Source organism: Acipenser ruthenus, chromosome 27 (genome assembly GCF_902713425.1).
Source record: "Acipenser ruthenus chromosome 27, fAciRut3.2 maternal haplotype, whole genome shotgun sequence".
Taxonomy (NCBI): Eukaryota; Metazoa; Chordata; class Actinopteri; order Acipenseriformes; family Acipenseridae; genus Acipenser; species Acipenser ruthenus.
Window position 1 is genome coordinate 9,880,009 of NC_081215.1, and position 14,765 is coordinate 9,894,773.

The following is a 14,765-nucleotide window of genomic DNA, read 5'->3' on the forward strand; positions in this document are numbered from 1 at the left end:
CGAAACAGAGAGGGAAAGAGGACATCATGAACCAGCTCCGAAACAGAGAGGGAAAGAGGACATCATGAACCAGCTCCAAAACAGAGAGGGAAAGACATCATGAACCAGGTCCAAAAGAGAGAGAGGAAGACATCATGAACCAGCTCCAAAACAGAGAGGGAAAGAGGACATCATGAACCAGCTCCAAATCAGAGAGGGAAATACATCATGAACCAGCTCCAAAACAGAGAGGGAAAGACATCATGAACCAGGTCCAAAAGAGAGAGAGGAAGACATCATGAACCAGCTCCAAAACAGAGAGGGGAAGACATCATGAACCAGCTCCAAAACAGAGAGGGAAAGAGGACATCATGAACCAGCTCCAAATCAGAGAGGGAAAGATATCATGAACCAGCTCCAAAACAGAGAGGGGAAGACATCATGAACCAGCTCCAAAACAGAGAGGGAAATACATCACGAACCAGCTCCAAAACAGAGAGGGGAAGACATCATGAACCAGCTCCAAAACAGAGAGGGAAAGAGGGCATCATGAACCAGCTCCAAAACAGAGAGGGAAAGAGGACATCATGAACCAGCTCCAAAACAGAGAGGGGAAGACATCATGAACCAGGTCCAAAAGAGAGAGAGGAAGACATCATGAACCAGCTCCAAAACAGACACTCAACAATAAACAGCACCCATTTTAACAGCAGGGTCTAAATGAAAAGTATTACAGCTGTAACACAGGCCCACACAATCTCTGACATTCTGGTGACTTTTTAGAACTTTTCAATGTCTATCCTCCAAGCACAGCTGGTACACCTTTAACCCTTTGCATTCCATTTATTAAGTGCGCGTCAGGCGCGTCAGGTCCAATTTATTTTCACACGCGCAGTTAATTTAGACGCGCTGTTTAAAAGTATTTTTTTTCCACAGTCAAACGGGTTTAAAAGGCCCTGCATATCAACAAAGCACTCACTAGGCATCACCAGCCCGCCCCACCCTTTTGTTCGCTATCGCTTTCACATATGCTAAGAAATAAATAATAATATTATCACCAAACTCCTCAATAATGCGATCCAAGTCATTATTTTATTACTATAACATCTCAAAAAAGCTCTGCAAATGTCCATGATATTCTCTGAGCCCTGATGCAGTTGCAGCCAGCTTGTTTCCTTATGGCCGCCCCTATCTGATGCCAGGGGCAAGTATGACTATTCATGAGATACGCCCTTTTTTTCGGCTTGTCTCGGCTCCTGTCGCTCCCACTCGGCCATTGAATGGTTTTCTCTGCTTTTTCCGGAGAAAAAACGACTAGAAACCCGTTTTTTGCGGTCTGACATAGGACCGCAAAGGGTTAACCTGTACCTCTGCAACACTGTGGATGTAAGAATAATGCGTTTTCTGCAATATTTCTAATTTAGCTGAAAAAATGGTTAGCTGTCCAAATTGGTTGTTTATTCCAAGTTGAATATTTTGTACAATATACACACAATGATCAACTGAAAACTAAAAACCGTAGACCCAAGTAAAACTGGATCATCACATTAACTGAAAGATCAAACAATACCGTCTTATAAGTGAATGTGTGTATGTGTTGAGAATGCACCTTTTTAACACTGCTTTATTGTAAAGGATTAATTAAACATCAATAAGAGATAGGGGGAAGTGGTCTGGTCAACACTGATGATGTAATGAACTTGGAGCCTGGCTCTTTCAGACCAGCAACCTGGAGGCCAGGGTTCAATTCTTACTCACTAACTCTATTAGATTAGGGACACTGCTTACAATGGAGCCCCGTGACCCCAACCTCTAATGCTTATTAGTTGTAATTGCATTTTATATTTGTTGTGTGCTTCTGCATTGTTAGTAATAAAACTTGGATAAGACGTTTGCACTGGGGCTGTGCACATAATGAGTTCCCACATAGCTGATTGAGTTGAGGTAGATAAATACACCTCTGTTTGCTCACTTAGCACTGCCGTCTCTGCTCCAGATCACCAGGGTGTGAATGTGCTGACAAAGCCTTGCAAGATGATCCAGATCACCACGGTGTGAATGTGCTAAAGCCATGCAAGATGATCCAGATCACCAGGGTGTGAATCTGCACTGACAAAGCCATGCAAGATGATCCAGATCGCCATGGTGTGAATGTGCTAAAGCCATGCAAGATGATCCAGATCACCATGGTGTGAATGTGCTAAAGCCTTGCAAGATGATCCAGATCACCAGGGTGTGAATGTGCTGACAAAGCCTTGCAAGATGATCCAGATCACCATGGTGTGAATGTGCTAAAGCCATGCAAGATGATCCAGATCACCATGGTGTGAATGTGCTAAAAGCCTTGCAAGATGATCCAGGTCACCATGCTGTGAATGAGCTGACAAAGCCTTGCAAGATGATCCAGATCACCATGGTGTGAATGCGCTGACAAAGCCTTGCAAGATGATCCAGATCACCATGGTGTGAATGTGCTGACAAAGCCTTGCAAGATGATCCAGATCACCATGGTGTGAATGTGCTAAAGCCATGCAAGATGATCCAGATCACCATGGTGTGAATGTGCTAAAGCCATGCAAGATGATCCAGATCACCATGGTGTGAATGTGCTAAAGCCTTGCAAGATGATCCAGATCACCAGGGTGTGCATGTGCTGACAAAGCCATGCAAGATGATCCAGATCACCATGGTGTGAATGTGCTAAAGCCATGCAAGATGATCCAGATCACCATGGTGTGAATGTGCTAAAGCCATGCAAGATGATCCAGATCACCATGGTGCGAATGTGCTGACAAAGCCTTGCAAGATGATCCAGATCACCATGGTGTGAATGTGCTAAAGCCATGCAAGATGATCCAGATCACCATGGTGTGAATGTGCTAAAGCCTTGCAAGACGATCCAGATCGCCATGGTGTGAATGTGCTAAAGCCTTGCAAGATGATCCAGATCACCATGGTGTGAATGTGCTGACAAAGCCTTGCAAGATGATCCAGATCACCATGGTGTGAATGTGCTGACAAAGCCTTGCAAGATGATCCAGATCCCCATGGTGTGAATGTGCTGACAAAGCCTTGCAAGATGATACAGATCACCATGGTGTGAATGTGCTAAAGCCATGCAAGATGATCCAGATCACCAGGGTGTGAATGTGCTAAAGCCATGCAAGATGATCCAGATTACCATGGTGTGAATGTGCTAAAGCCTTGCAAGATGATCCAGATCACCACGGTGTGAATGTGCTGACAAAGCCTTGCAAGATGATCTGGCATTTGGCTATAATCCACTAAACTCTGAGTTTTATTCAAATAATTTTAACCTTTCGAGTTCTGTGCGATTATTACACGGCTATGAGGACCCTCTGTGAGTGCACTGGTTTTGATTCATGTATTTATATCAAACCAGTATTTCAGGTAGTTTTATATGTAAACAGAATGGTGCACTCCTAAGCAAACACAAACGTTATATAATGTATTGTTTAGTTTAATTTCAATAATTTGCTCTAGAGAAGATTTTCATACTGTTAAATAAGCACACATCACATTAATCCCACATGCAGAGGAAATTGAGCCGAACAAAGTAATATGTGATGCGCTGTAGGTTTAATATGTATGGACATGACATCATCTCCCAAATGTTTCCCAGTCAGCTCCACATGTTCTGCAGGGATGGTATTGATAAGTGCTGGATCCTTTATCTTCTGATCATGATTCATTCTCAGACATCTGCCAAACCAAAACCATTCGCTAAGACACAGAAACTTGCAGACCAATTTTGCATTCCATAATATGTCTAGAGAACATATACTTAGTAAGCAAGGTCCAGGGAGAAAAGTGGGCAACGAAGGTTCCATCCAAGTTGTTCTGCATTTCTACATTTGAATATGGTAGAGTATATTGACTGCTTACAAATTACTTTTGCTGTCACTGGAGTTGCTTCTAATGTTACAGAAAGTGCTTCTAAGTGTGAAATTACATTAAAATGCATTCCCCCCTGTAAATAAATCAATAACTGGTCTCTCAAGAGTCAGTAATTTGGAAGAATCTAGATATAGCATTACAAATGACTTCCTATTGAATCTATATTGAATCTGAAGATCTACTACTGGTAAAACCAGCTCTCCATTTAGTCCTTGATTGAATAGAGGTATTCTGTTGTATAAATGCAAGGTGATGACATAGCCTGACTGGCAATGAAACCATCAGCTCCCAAAGAAAGCTGCAACTGGAACTAGAACAGAGCCCCTCTGTGTTCTTGAGGATCTGTGTTATAGAACGGAGCCCCTCTGTGTTCTTGAGGATCTGTGTTATAGAACGGAGCCCCTCTGTGTTCTTGAGCCTCTGTGTTATAGAACGGAGCCCCTCTGTGTTCTTGAGGATCTGTGTAATAGAACGGAGCCCCTCTGTGTTCTTGAGGATCTGTGTTATAGAACGGATCCCCTCTGTGTTCTTGAGGATCTGTGTTATAGAACGGAGCCCCTCTGTGTTCTTGGGGATCTGTGTTAGAGAACGGAGCCCCTCTGTGTTCTTGAGGATCTGTGTTATAGAACGGAGCCCCTCTGTGTTCTTGAGGATCTGTGTTATAGAACGGAGCCCCTCTGTGTTCTTGGGGATCTGTGTTAGAGAACGGAGCCCCTCTGTGTTCTTGAGGATCTGTGTTATAGAATGGAGCCCCCCTGTGTTCTTGAGTCTCTGTGTTATAGAACGGAGCCCCTCTGTGTTCTTGAGCCTCTGTGTTTGTGGACACACCCAGCACTAATTTCTGTCTCCGGACTGACTGCCCTCAATTGAAATTAATTTAGTTTTCCAGCAGGGCTGACATTCTTTTAGCTGCTAAAGTGAATGATGGCTGACCTTTCTACCCTGTAGCCCCCCGCCCCCTCCCCTCCAAACACACACACACACACACGCGCACACACACACACACACACACACACACACACACACACACACATGTTCTGGCAATGTGCCAAACACTCACAGGACATCAATCAGGGGGAGAGATTGAAATGGAACGCCCAGCTGTTCCAAGCCAGGGAAAACAGCTGGGAGCAGGAAAAGCAGGAGTGAAATGAAAAGCCTCCGGTTTGATGGGAATATTATGATTGCTTGCTACGCGTCGAGATCACATCCACCGAACACAAAGAGTTCACCAAGTGAAACGTGACACCTCACAGAGGGACAATTCATGGAAAAGCACATATTTTTTCCTTCTTTCCAATTACGCAAATAGTGCATCATTTGAGTGCAGGTGATGCACTTCAGTTCTTTCACAGATATATGTAACACAAGCTAGATCATACAGAGTTAGAGTTAGTGATCTAGCCTGTGGATCAGGTTCCCGTTGTTTTTATGGCAATGCACTGCTGTGCACTAGATTGTGCTCGTGCTTATTAATATAAAGACCCTTTGGTAGATCTAGCCTACATTACACATGCAACTGAAACGGAATGCATGGTCAATACAGAGAGTTATTCTGCACAGCTCTGCAAGCGTCCTTCAAACCTGATCTGAACATGGGCTACAGATTGCCAATTGTGCCACATTGTGTAGCAGTTTTGAGACGTTGCATTGGGAGGTATCTTGCTGTGCCGCATAGTTCCATTGAAAACCAACTGAAACTGACTTCCCTGGTATATCGTGTTGAATTGTGTAGTGGTTTTTGAGATATGGACCACCAGGTTAAGAGACATCCAAACAAATGGAGCCTGCTGTGCTACTTAGCTCCCATCCCTCTTAATTCTGTAATCGTTCATTCTGGCACATGCATATTAGGCAGTTTCAGGTCCTTGCATTTACCTTCAAAGGACACGGTTCATTTAAAAGCATCTGCTGCAAATGGAACGATGACATCATCAATGCATTACACTGCAGCTGCAGCAGCACAAGCAGCTGGTTAGCTCATTTGACACACGAGGTGAACGTGAGTGCAAATACTGTACATGATTGAATTTCATTTAGCTGAACACAAAACCGGTGCTTCTCTATATACCCTACAATCCCCATTAAACTCAAGAGGATCATCCATAACTATTAAACACTCTATAGTACTGAATTTAGAAATACTGAAAGAAACCAAAATTCGTTAGCCCATCATCAATAAAATGTATGGTGTCTAATTTAGAATGTCTTGAAAATAACACACAGAAAAGGATTTAGAGCCATATACTGTATAGTCGTTTCCTGTACAGATGAATGTTTTCATTGCTCTGGATTATTGCCACCCTTGCTGTAGCACCAGTACACGTGCATTCCAGACAGCTCTTTAACTTCTACGATGCTGCACACTCTGGACAGGCTCTGGTCATTCCTCATTAGCAGAAAGTGTCTTTTTCATCACATTCCAGGTAGTATTACTCACTTGGCTGTTATGGTAAGACATTTACTGTACCGTATCCTCCAGAGGTTCTATATAAAAATGCTTCAGTGAATTACACAGCCCCAGCTATTCCATTACTTTATCACACTACTGAGACAATCAGCACAATATGACATGGATTCTGCTTAATTAGTGTAAATGACCGTCTCACCGGCACATTGCCAGCCGTTTCCAGTAATTAAACAACAGGGTTCAGTCGTGTAAAAAACACCCTGAGGATTGACAATGTAATTGTGTACATTCTCAGAGGTCTTAGATTAGACAGCTATTGTCTATGTATCTACTGTGTTTTTAACGTACTGGTGTTTATTTAAATTGCGTTAATGTATATTTTAAGCCAAGTATATCATTTCCTACATGTACTGCTGTATAAACATGTGGGTCTGGAGATCTGTGGGTCTTAAATCTTTAAGTAAACTGGGAGGGCTCAAAGGGCCTTCTTTTCTCAGGTAATGGCATCATTTTTTTTTAAATGATGCTATAAATCACACTTTCTGCAATTAGCTTTATATATCCCTGTAATGTAATATGTGAGCACGGGGTTGCACAGAATTAATTCACGTGCTGGGATTCAAGTGAATAATTAATTAGTAATTGAATCCCAGCACAACAGTATATATAGATGCAAGTTTCTTTTAGTCGGGGTTGGGTGTTCAGGGCGAAAGAACGGGAGAGAGAGGAGGTAAAAATAATAACAAGAAGAAGAATAATAATAAGTGTTTCTCACCGTGTTTGTTCGTCCCTGTTTGTTAGTGTCTGTCCGTTTTGTTTATCTGTTTATTTTGGCTACCAGTGCCGTGTCCTGTGTTTTTGTGTTTAAAACCTTTTATTTTCTGTTCTGTTCTGTTTAATTATTAAATGCTGAGCGCAATCACGCGCCCAGCTTCACCAAACCACATCTCTCTGTTTATTTATTTCCTGGCTCTGGTCTGACGCCACCCACTCCGGCCGTCTTTGTGACAATCCCTTTAATCTTAAATGACATTTATTTTCATACTGCATACCACTGCAGTTGATTCGTCCAGTGAAAAATGTCCTTATCCAGGGCAACTTACAATTATTACAAGATATCACTTTATTTTTACATACAATTCCCCATTTATATAGCATGGGTTTTTACTGGAGCAATGTAGGTAAAGTACCTTGCTCAAGGGTACAGCAGTAGTGTCCCCACCTGGGATTGAACCCACAACCCTCCGGTCAAGAGTCCAGAGCCCTAACCACTACTCCACACTTTCTAATTGACAATATAATTTCTTATTGACAATACTCTTTGCTTTCTTATTGTTTTAAGAGTTCTGTTTCTCTGTTTTTGCTGTTGCAGGCCTTACATACAGTAAAAAGAATCCACAAGACAGAACTGATTTAGAATAAACATGCTGAATGAATTAAAGGCAGTCCAAAGGGAGTGATGGGATTATATTGAAAATGGCCCTTGCTGACTGATCTTAATGCTTACTCAACTACGAGAGCCTGCCCATGGAGAGCATGTGGTTTCTATAAAACGAACCACAAGCACATAAACAAAAAGAGCCCACTGGCTGTGCAAAGTGATACAGTGCCGTTAACTTCTTTGGTGCACTGAGTGCTCACAAAAGGTGAAGGAAAATGGAGTGGATGCAGTCAGGCAATATCCTAGCAGGAACCATGCAAGCAAGTACACCGAAATCCTGAGCTGAAGAGCCCTGTGCCTCTCTCAAGCAGACACTGACAATTGAGCCACATTCACTGTGTGTGGCGCTGAAGCATCGTGAACCGAATTTCTAATAATCACTGCATGCACATACAGGAGGGTCCTCATAATCATACAATATTTGCACAGTCCAGGTTATAAAACCTAGTCCATCAGATTATAGCTAAATGCAATCATCTATAAGAGGCTAGGAGTGTGTGAGAAATCTGATGAAGAGTGGGCGCAGTTATTGTGTTAACTGTGTACAGGGTTAACGACAGACGGACACAATTAGCACATAAGGTTCCCCATTCATTTTTTAATGAGGGCCCCAAAAATGACTTCCTTGGCATATTGACCATCTGGGAAAAGTCCCTACAGTTACAACTGAAAGCATGCAGAGAGAAATGAAACCTAACGTATGTATCGTGGTTAAACAGGAACAAGACCATACTGTAGGTTCAATTCTCTGTAAGGGAAAAGCCTGAAATACTGTACATCTGCGTCACATGTAATGTACCTCTGAATCAGCCCCCCCTCCCCTTTAGAAAGTCTGGGGAATCTTTCTGCAGCAGATGTATTCAGAGCACTACGGAGATGCAGGGGATCTGCAGGATGTATTCAGAGCGCTATGGAAATGCAGGGGATCTCCAGTTAGCTCTGTAACCACAGCAGTCAGGGAGTTTGTTTTTTACTCTTACCTTGTCTAGCTTTGCTTCAATTTCAACCACATCATTTTCCACCTCATCTATGGTGGCCCTACAAAAAGAAAAAAATGAAAGGAATTCATATGAAATGTTTAAAAATCCCCACATTTTACCATGGATCTCGTGACTTCTCTTTTGACTTGTGATTGAAAGTCCATGAACAAAATGTCAAATTAGAATTGTACTCCAACTCATTCTTGTTCCAATAAATTATCAACTAAATGTAATTCATCTGATTGCCAGCTTACGTGACAGAATTGTTTGTTTCACACTTGCCAGTATCACAAATGTGAGGCAACACCAACATCTATGAAGTATAGCCTTGCTTGTAGCACCCCAAGTAAGAGTAAAGCTTCACACAGATACCTATAAAGTGCTCAAAGTAACCATAAGCAATCACTTAACCATTCACTAAGACCGCCATTCACTTCACGCACAATCCATTTTCAACACGTGTTGTTTAGGTAGTGATATAGGATATTAGGGTTTATACAACCGGAAGAGTCATGACTTTAATTGATAATAATTGATAATAACACAATAATTGATTACCTGTTGCAAGAGAACAGGCAATCAGTTTACCCGGATTGCAACATATCTGTTTTGGTATTAGTCTGTAGATCTGAACCAGGTTAGACCGAACCCTGTTCAGATTAGAGATGTGTTTCCGAGTCCTGATCAGAATCTGTACTGTATTAGCAATGCCTCTTCTAGTCTTTGTTTATGTTTTTGATACATATACAGTGCGATTTAGAATTCATGCAACATTGTTGTTTTGCAGTGTGGAGTAGTGGTTAGGGCTCTGGACTCTTGACCGGAGGGTCGTGGGTTCAATCCCTGGTAGGGGACACTGCTGCTGTACCCTTGAGCAAGGTACTTTACCTAGATTGCTCCAGTAAAAACCCAACTGTATAAATGGGGAATTGTATGTAAAAATAATGTGATATCTTGTAACAATTGTAAGTCGCCCTGGATAAGGGCGTCTGCTAAGAAATAAATAATAATAATAATAATAATAATAATAATAATTCTGCTTAAATGGTGACATTTCTGTGACACAGTGAAACGCTGTGTCACAGAAATGAAATGCTCTAAAATAAATCCAGCTGTGTTTACCCTGCAGGAGGGTATAGGTTGATCAAAATCAACCTGCTAGTTTTTATGACTTGATTGTTTCACCACATTGCAGAACAGATCATATCAGGAGTGCACTTCACTGGCAGTCTAAATCTGAGCCTCTATTCTCACTTCAAATTTCACACACATGGTAGGAGAGTGCACCCGCAGTGGGAGGCTCTGAACCTTTGTGAGAGGCTATGTTTTTAAAAGAACAGCAAACTGTACTTCCTCTAGCAGATGTTATCTGCATGAGAGCAAAAACAGTAAAACACACTTAAGGAAACAGAAGTCCTGCAATATGGCCAGTACTTATCAGCACACGTTGACAACTGCATTAAAAATGGGCTTGCACCAGAACAGGCAGGATATTTAACTAATTTCTCCCGGGATTCAAGCATTTGGAAGTATTGTACACGTGTGTGTACTGATGTGCTCTTATGTGCCACCATGACTCAATTATTGTACGCTGAATAGGAGAGCAAGCAGCTTTATTCTGATTCACGTTTTGCATACATGTTAGACTAACGGGGCTTCCAGCTATTTATCTGAGTACATGGTGACTTAGAGTCATGGATACTCAGCCACTGGAGATCAATAGAAAACAGCTCCCTGATGTCAGGTGGCATCATTCAGGACATTGAGAAAGATTCTGCTTAAAAGAGCTGCATTTGACATGTTGAATACTGCTTGACCTGTAAGACAATGGTTGTATAACGGAGTGAATGAAAACAAAATTACTGGAACAAATACCTGCCTCATCCCTAGGGCGCTCCGGGATTTCTAGCACAAAGCTAACCAATAAAGCTGGCCCCCTGATCACACACTGAGTTTGCCTTTGTTAAAGGCTACATCACGTCCTTTCTGCTGCTCAGCCTGCTCAGAAAGGCCATTCCTCTGGCTCTTTAACCACATTTAAACAATCAAATTGTAGAATACACTTTATTTGAAAGCCTTGTCTGTGAATACATATTACCAAGCTTGGTTTGGTAGTGTTGTACAGCACAGTTATTCCCATAGAAAAACAACCGTTCTGGTAACCCTAACCCTCCCACACCTCACATCTCATCATTAGGGTTACAGTGATGATTCAGAGTACCAACTACTGACTCATCCTCCAGGGAGCCGGGAGCTCGTCCCGTATCCGCTCCTGCTGTCACTTTCAAACGGCTTCAGCACATCTTTAATGAAATATTCATCCAAGGAATTCAAATGTCAGGCTTCAGATTTCACAACAGACCGCCTTAGCACCATCTGTTCATGTAATCAAGACAGAGCCTTTTAATTCAGCTTCTGAGATTGTTCACACACATTAGAAATAAAGACAACGATTTAATCTTAAAAATGAGTATAATATTTAACCTTGAAAAGTGTAATACTGTGGCAACCGCCACACAATGTGCTGCAAGAAGTGTAGCACCTGCACATTCTTAAGTGAATGCCAGTAAGCCTGGCCAGGCAATCTAGTTATTTCATGACAGCGTTTTCAATTAGCTCCTTAATATTTCGCCATACATACGTGTATATATAATCTATATCCTTGCCTGGTTTAAAAATAAACTCTTGGGGCAATTATTGTTTTAGTTTGTGTGCTGGGTACATTTGTTTATATTTGGGTTAAAATGCTATGGTCCTAGACTAATTTGTTTTTAGGTATTTTGGCCATTACTGTTTTCCGTAATTGGGGGCGGAGCTTCCTTTGGTTAAAAGCTCGAGACCAATAGGGTATAAAAAAGGGTTTTTTAAAGTCTGTAAGAGAGAGAAAAAATACAGAGTTATTAGAGAGACAGAGAGAGAATTTACAGGCAACCTGTTCAAACGACAGAAAAAACGAGTTAGTCTGTGTATAGCATGCTTCTAGTCGGTGTTATGTCAAACAACCGTGGTTTGGTTTTCACCAGTTTCTATAGCGGGTTTGACTAATACTAGTGCAATAGCTATTATCACACGCTGCTCAGTGCTCGTTGGGCAATACTTCCGTTTTGGGTCTGTCACAAAGACGGCCGGAGTGGGTGGCGTCAGACCAGAATCAGGAAGTAACACACAGAGATTTGGGGTTTTGGTTAAGCTGAGCGCGTGATCGCGCTCACCATTTAATAAACAGAACAGAAAATAAAAGGTTTGAACAGACAAAAACACGGGACACGGCACTACACGCCAAAATAAAAAGACAAACAAAACGGACTACACAGACAAACAAACACGGTGAGCAGATTTCACTACTATTCACTTTTACGATACACAGTTACCTCCGTCTCCAATCCCGTTCTCCACTCACCGAACACCTAACCCCGACTGAATGAAAATGTGCATCTATATATACTGTTGTGCTGGGATTCAATTACTAATTAATTATTCACTTGAATCCCAGCACGTGAATTAATTCTGTGCAACCCCGTGCTCACATATTACATTTAACCAGCACGTGAAGTGATTTGTGCTCTCCTCGTGCCTAAATACAAATCTACACTTTAAATACACGTGAAACACAGACCCGTTTATATCCCGTGTACCAATGACTATACACCAACATTTACACACGCACGCAACATACAACATATAACACACAATTGCACACAGGGGCGGGCACATTGCCACATATACCCCCCCTTGTGCGCAGCACACATGGCCTCAACGGCCACCTCCCCCCTTAAAAACCCAGCAGTCCAGGACAAAGTCTCGGGCTGGGAAGGGAGGCTTCAGTGGGCCCATGGCTGGCCATGCTGTCAGCACCCCTGCTGGTAGTGGCACGACTGACAGCCTGTTGGTTTTGCTCCTGCAGCGAAACTGCTGCTGGGGAAAGTGGTCTCCTGACCTCTCCCCCTGTCTTTGTAGCCGGTAGCTCCCTTTGGTGGGGCTCCGACCACAGTACTGCCGGCAGCGAAGAAGCTGCAGTGGGAGCAGGTCTCCGGACCTCCCCCACGATCTCCGGCAGCGAAACTGCTGCAGTGGGAGCAGGTCTCCGGACCTCCCCCACGATCTCCGGCAGCGAAACTGCTGCAGTGGGAGCAGGTTTCCTGACCTCCCCCACGATCTCCGGCAGCGAAACTGCTGCAGTGGGAGCAGGGTCTCCAGACCTCCCCCACGATCTCCAGGCAGCGAAACTGCTGCAGTGGGAGCAGGTCTCCTGACCTCCCCCACGATCTCCGGCAGCGAAACTGCTGCTGGGGTTGGTGGTCTCCAGACCTCCTCCCCCCTTCTTCGTGGCCGACAGCTCCCCTTTCTGGGGCTCCGGCCACCGTACTCCCCGTGGTGGAGGTACGGCCAGCAGAGACAGCTCCTGCTGTTCTGCTTCTGCAGTGGCGGAGGCAGCTCCTGCTCCTCTGCTCCTGGAAGTGGCAGAGGCAGCTCCTGCTCCTCTGCTCCTGGCTGGTGGCGAAGGCAGAGGCAGCTCCTGCTGCTCTGCTCCTTTCGGTGTAGGTGGCGGAGGCAGAGGCAGCTCCGGCTGCTCTGCTCCTGCCGGTGAAAGGTGGGAGCAGCGTGTAGTCTCCTGGCGACTGAGGTGGGAGCAGCGTGTAGTCTACCCCTTTTTCAGGGGACTGGTGCTGCTCTGCCTCTCTTGCAGCGGACTGGTGCGGCTCTGCCTCTCTTGCAGGGGACTGGTGCGGCTCTGCCTCTGAAGGGGAAACCAGCAGGCATTCTTCCTCTGCTGGTTGTGCTGGGGAAACCAGCAGGCATTCTTCCTCTGCTGGTTGTGCTGGGGAAACCAGCAGGCATTCTACCTCTGCTGGTTGTGCTGGGGAAACCAGCAGGCATTCTACCTCTGCTGGTTGTGCTGGGGAAACCAGCAGGCATTCTTGCTCTGCTGGTGAAGGTGGGAACAGCTGCCTCTCAGGCTTCGGATTCCCGCGGTCCCCCCGTCTGGGCGCTGGACGCTCGCGGTCCCCCCATCTGGGCGCTGGACGCTCGCGGTCCCCCCATCTGGGCGCTGGACGCTCGCGGTCCCCCCATCTGGGCGCTAGTTCCTCCTCTTCATACTGGGTGGGGCATATGGCTAACGTGTGCCCATAAGCCCCACAGCCAGGGCATAACTCTGCTGCGAGGTTCTTTAAAAAAAAACTCCCAGCCATCATCCCCGACCTCCTCCCTTTTGTGCTGTGGACGCCCCGACTCCTCCCTTTTGGGCTGTGGACACTCGGGTTCCCCCCACTCAGGCGTAGGACGTTCGGGTTCCTCCCACTCGGGCGTTAGGACGTTCGGGTTCCTCCCACTCGGGCGTAGGACGTTTGGGCTCCTCCCACTCGGGCGTAGGACGCTCAGGCTCCTCCCACTCGGGGCTGTGGACGCTCAGGCTCCTCCCACTCGGGCTGTGGACGCTCAGGCTCCTCCCACTCGGGCTGTGGACGCTCAGGCTCCTCCCACTCAGGCTGTGGAACGCTCAGGCTCCTCCCACTCGGGCTGAGGACGCTCTAGGCTCCTCCCACTCGGGCTGTGGACGCTCAGGCTCCTCCCACTCGGGCTGTGGACGCTCAGGCTCCTCCCACTCGGGCTGTGGACGCTCAGAGCTCCTCCCGCTCAGGTACTGGAGAGGGCAGCGACTGCTCCTCTCCCTCTTGCTCACTGGAAGGCATCCCTCCCATGTCTGCAGCTAGGTACCCCAGCACCACCATGGTGAGGTCACGAACGGATGCCGGGTTGTGCTGTTGCTCCCAGTCCTCCCATCGTTTCCCATCGCGCATCTGCAGGCGCGTGAATAACCCAGGGGAGGTCACTGGCGAAGTTCCCCTCGGGGTTGCACCAGCCAGTCCCATATTTCCCGGGACGGTGGGGAACCCGGTGGCAGTGGGGGTAGAGGGGTGGCTACTGCCCCATTGTGGCTGTCCTCCTCCCCAGCCCGGCATGCAGGATGAGGACTGCAGCTGTTGTTGCTGCTGCTGCTTCTGCTGCTTCCTGCAGCTCTTTCTTCCCATCCTCG

The 14,765-nt window shown here is 45.3% G+C and overlaps 1 protein-coding gene across 1 annotated transcript in view; it reads right to left on the bottom strand.

Moving 5' to 3' along the window:
• Nucleotides 1–14,765, bottom strand: part of LOC117963790 (arf-GAP with coiled-coil, ANK repeat and PH domain-containing protein 3) — a 186,685-nt gene that overhangs the window by 93,359 nt on the left and 78,561 nt on the right. Inside the window, exon 2 of the mRNA XM_059002690.1 lies at nt 8,729–8,786. Coding sequence (XP_058858673.1) covers nt 8,729–8,786 — 58 coding nt within the window. The remainder of the gene's footprint in view (nt 1–8,728; nt 8,787–14,765) is intronic.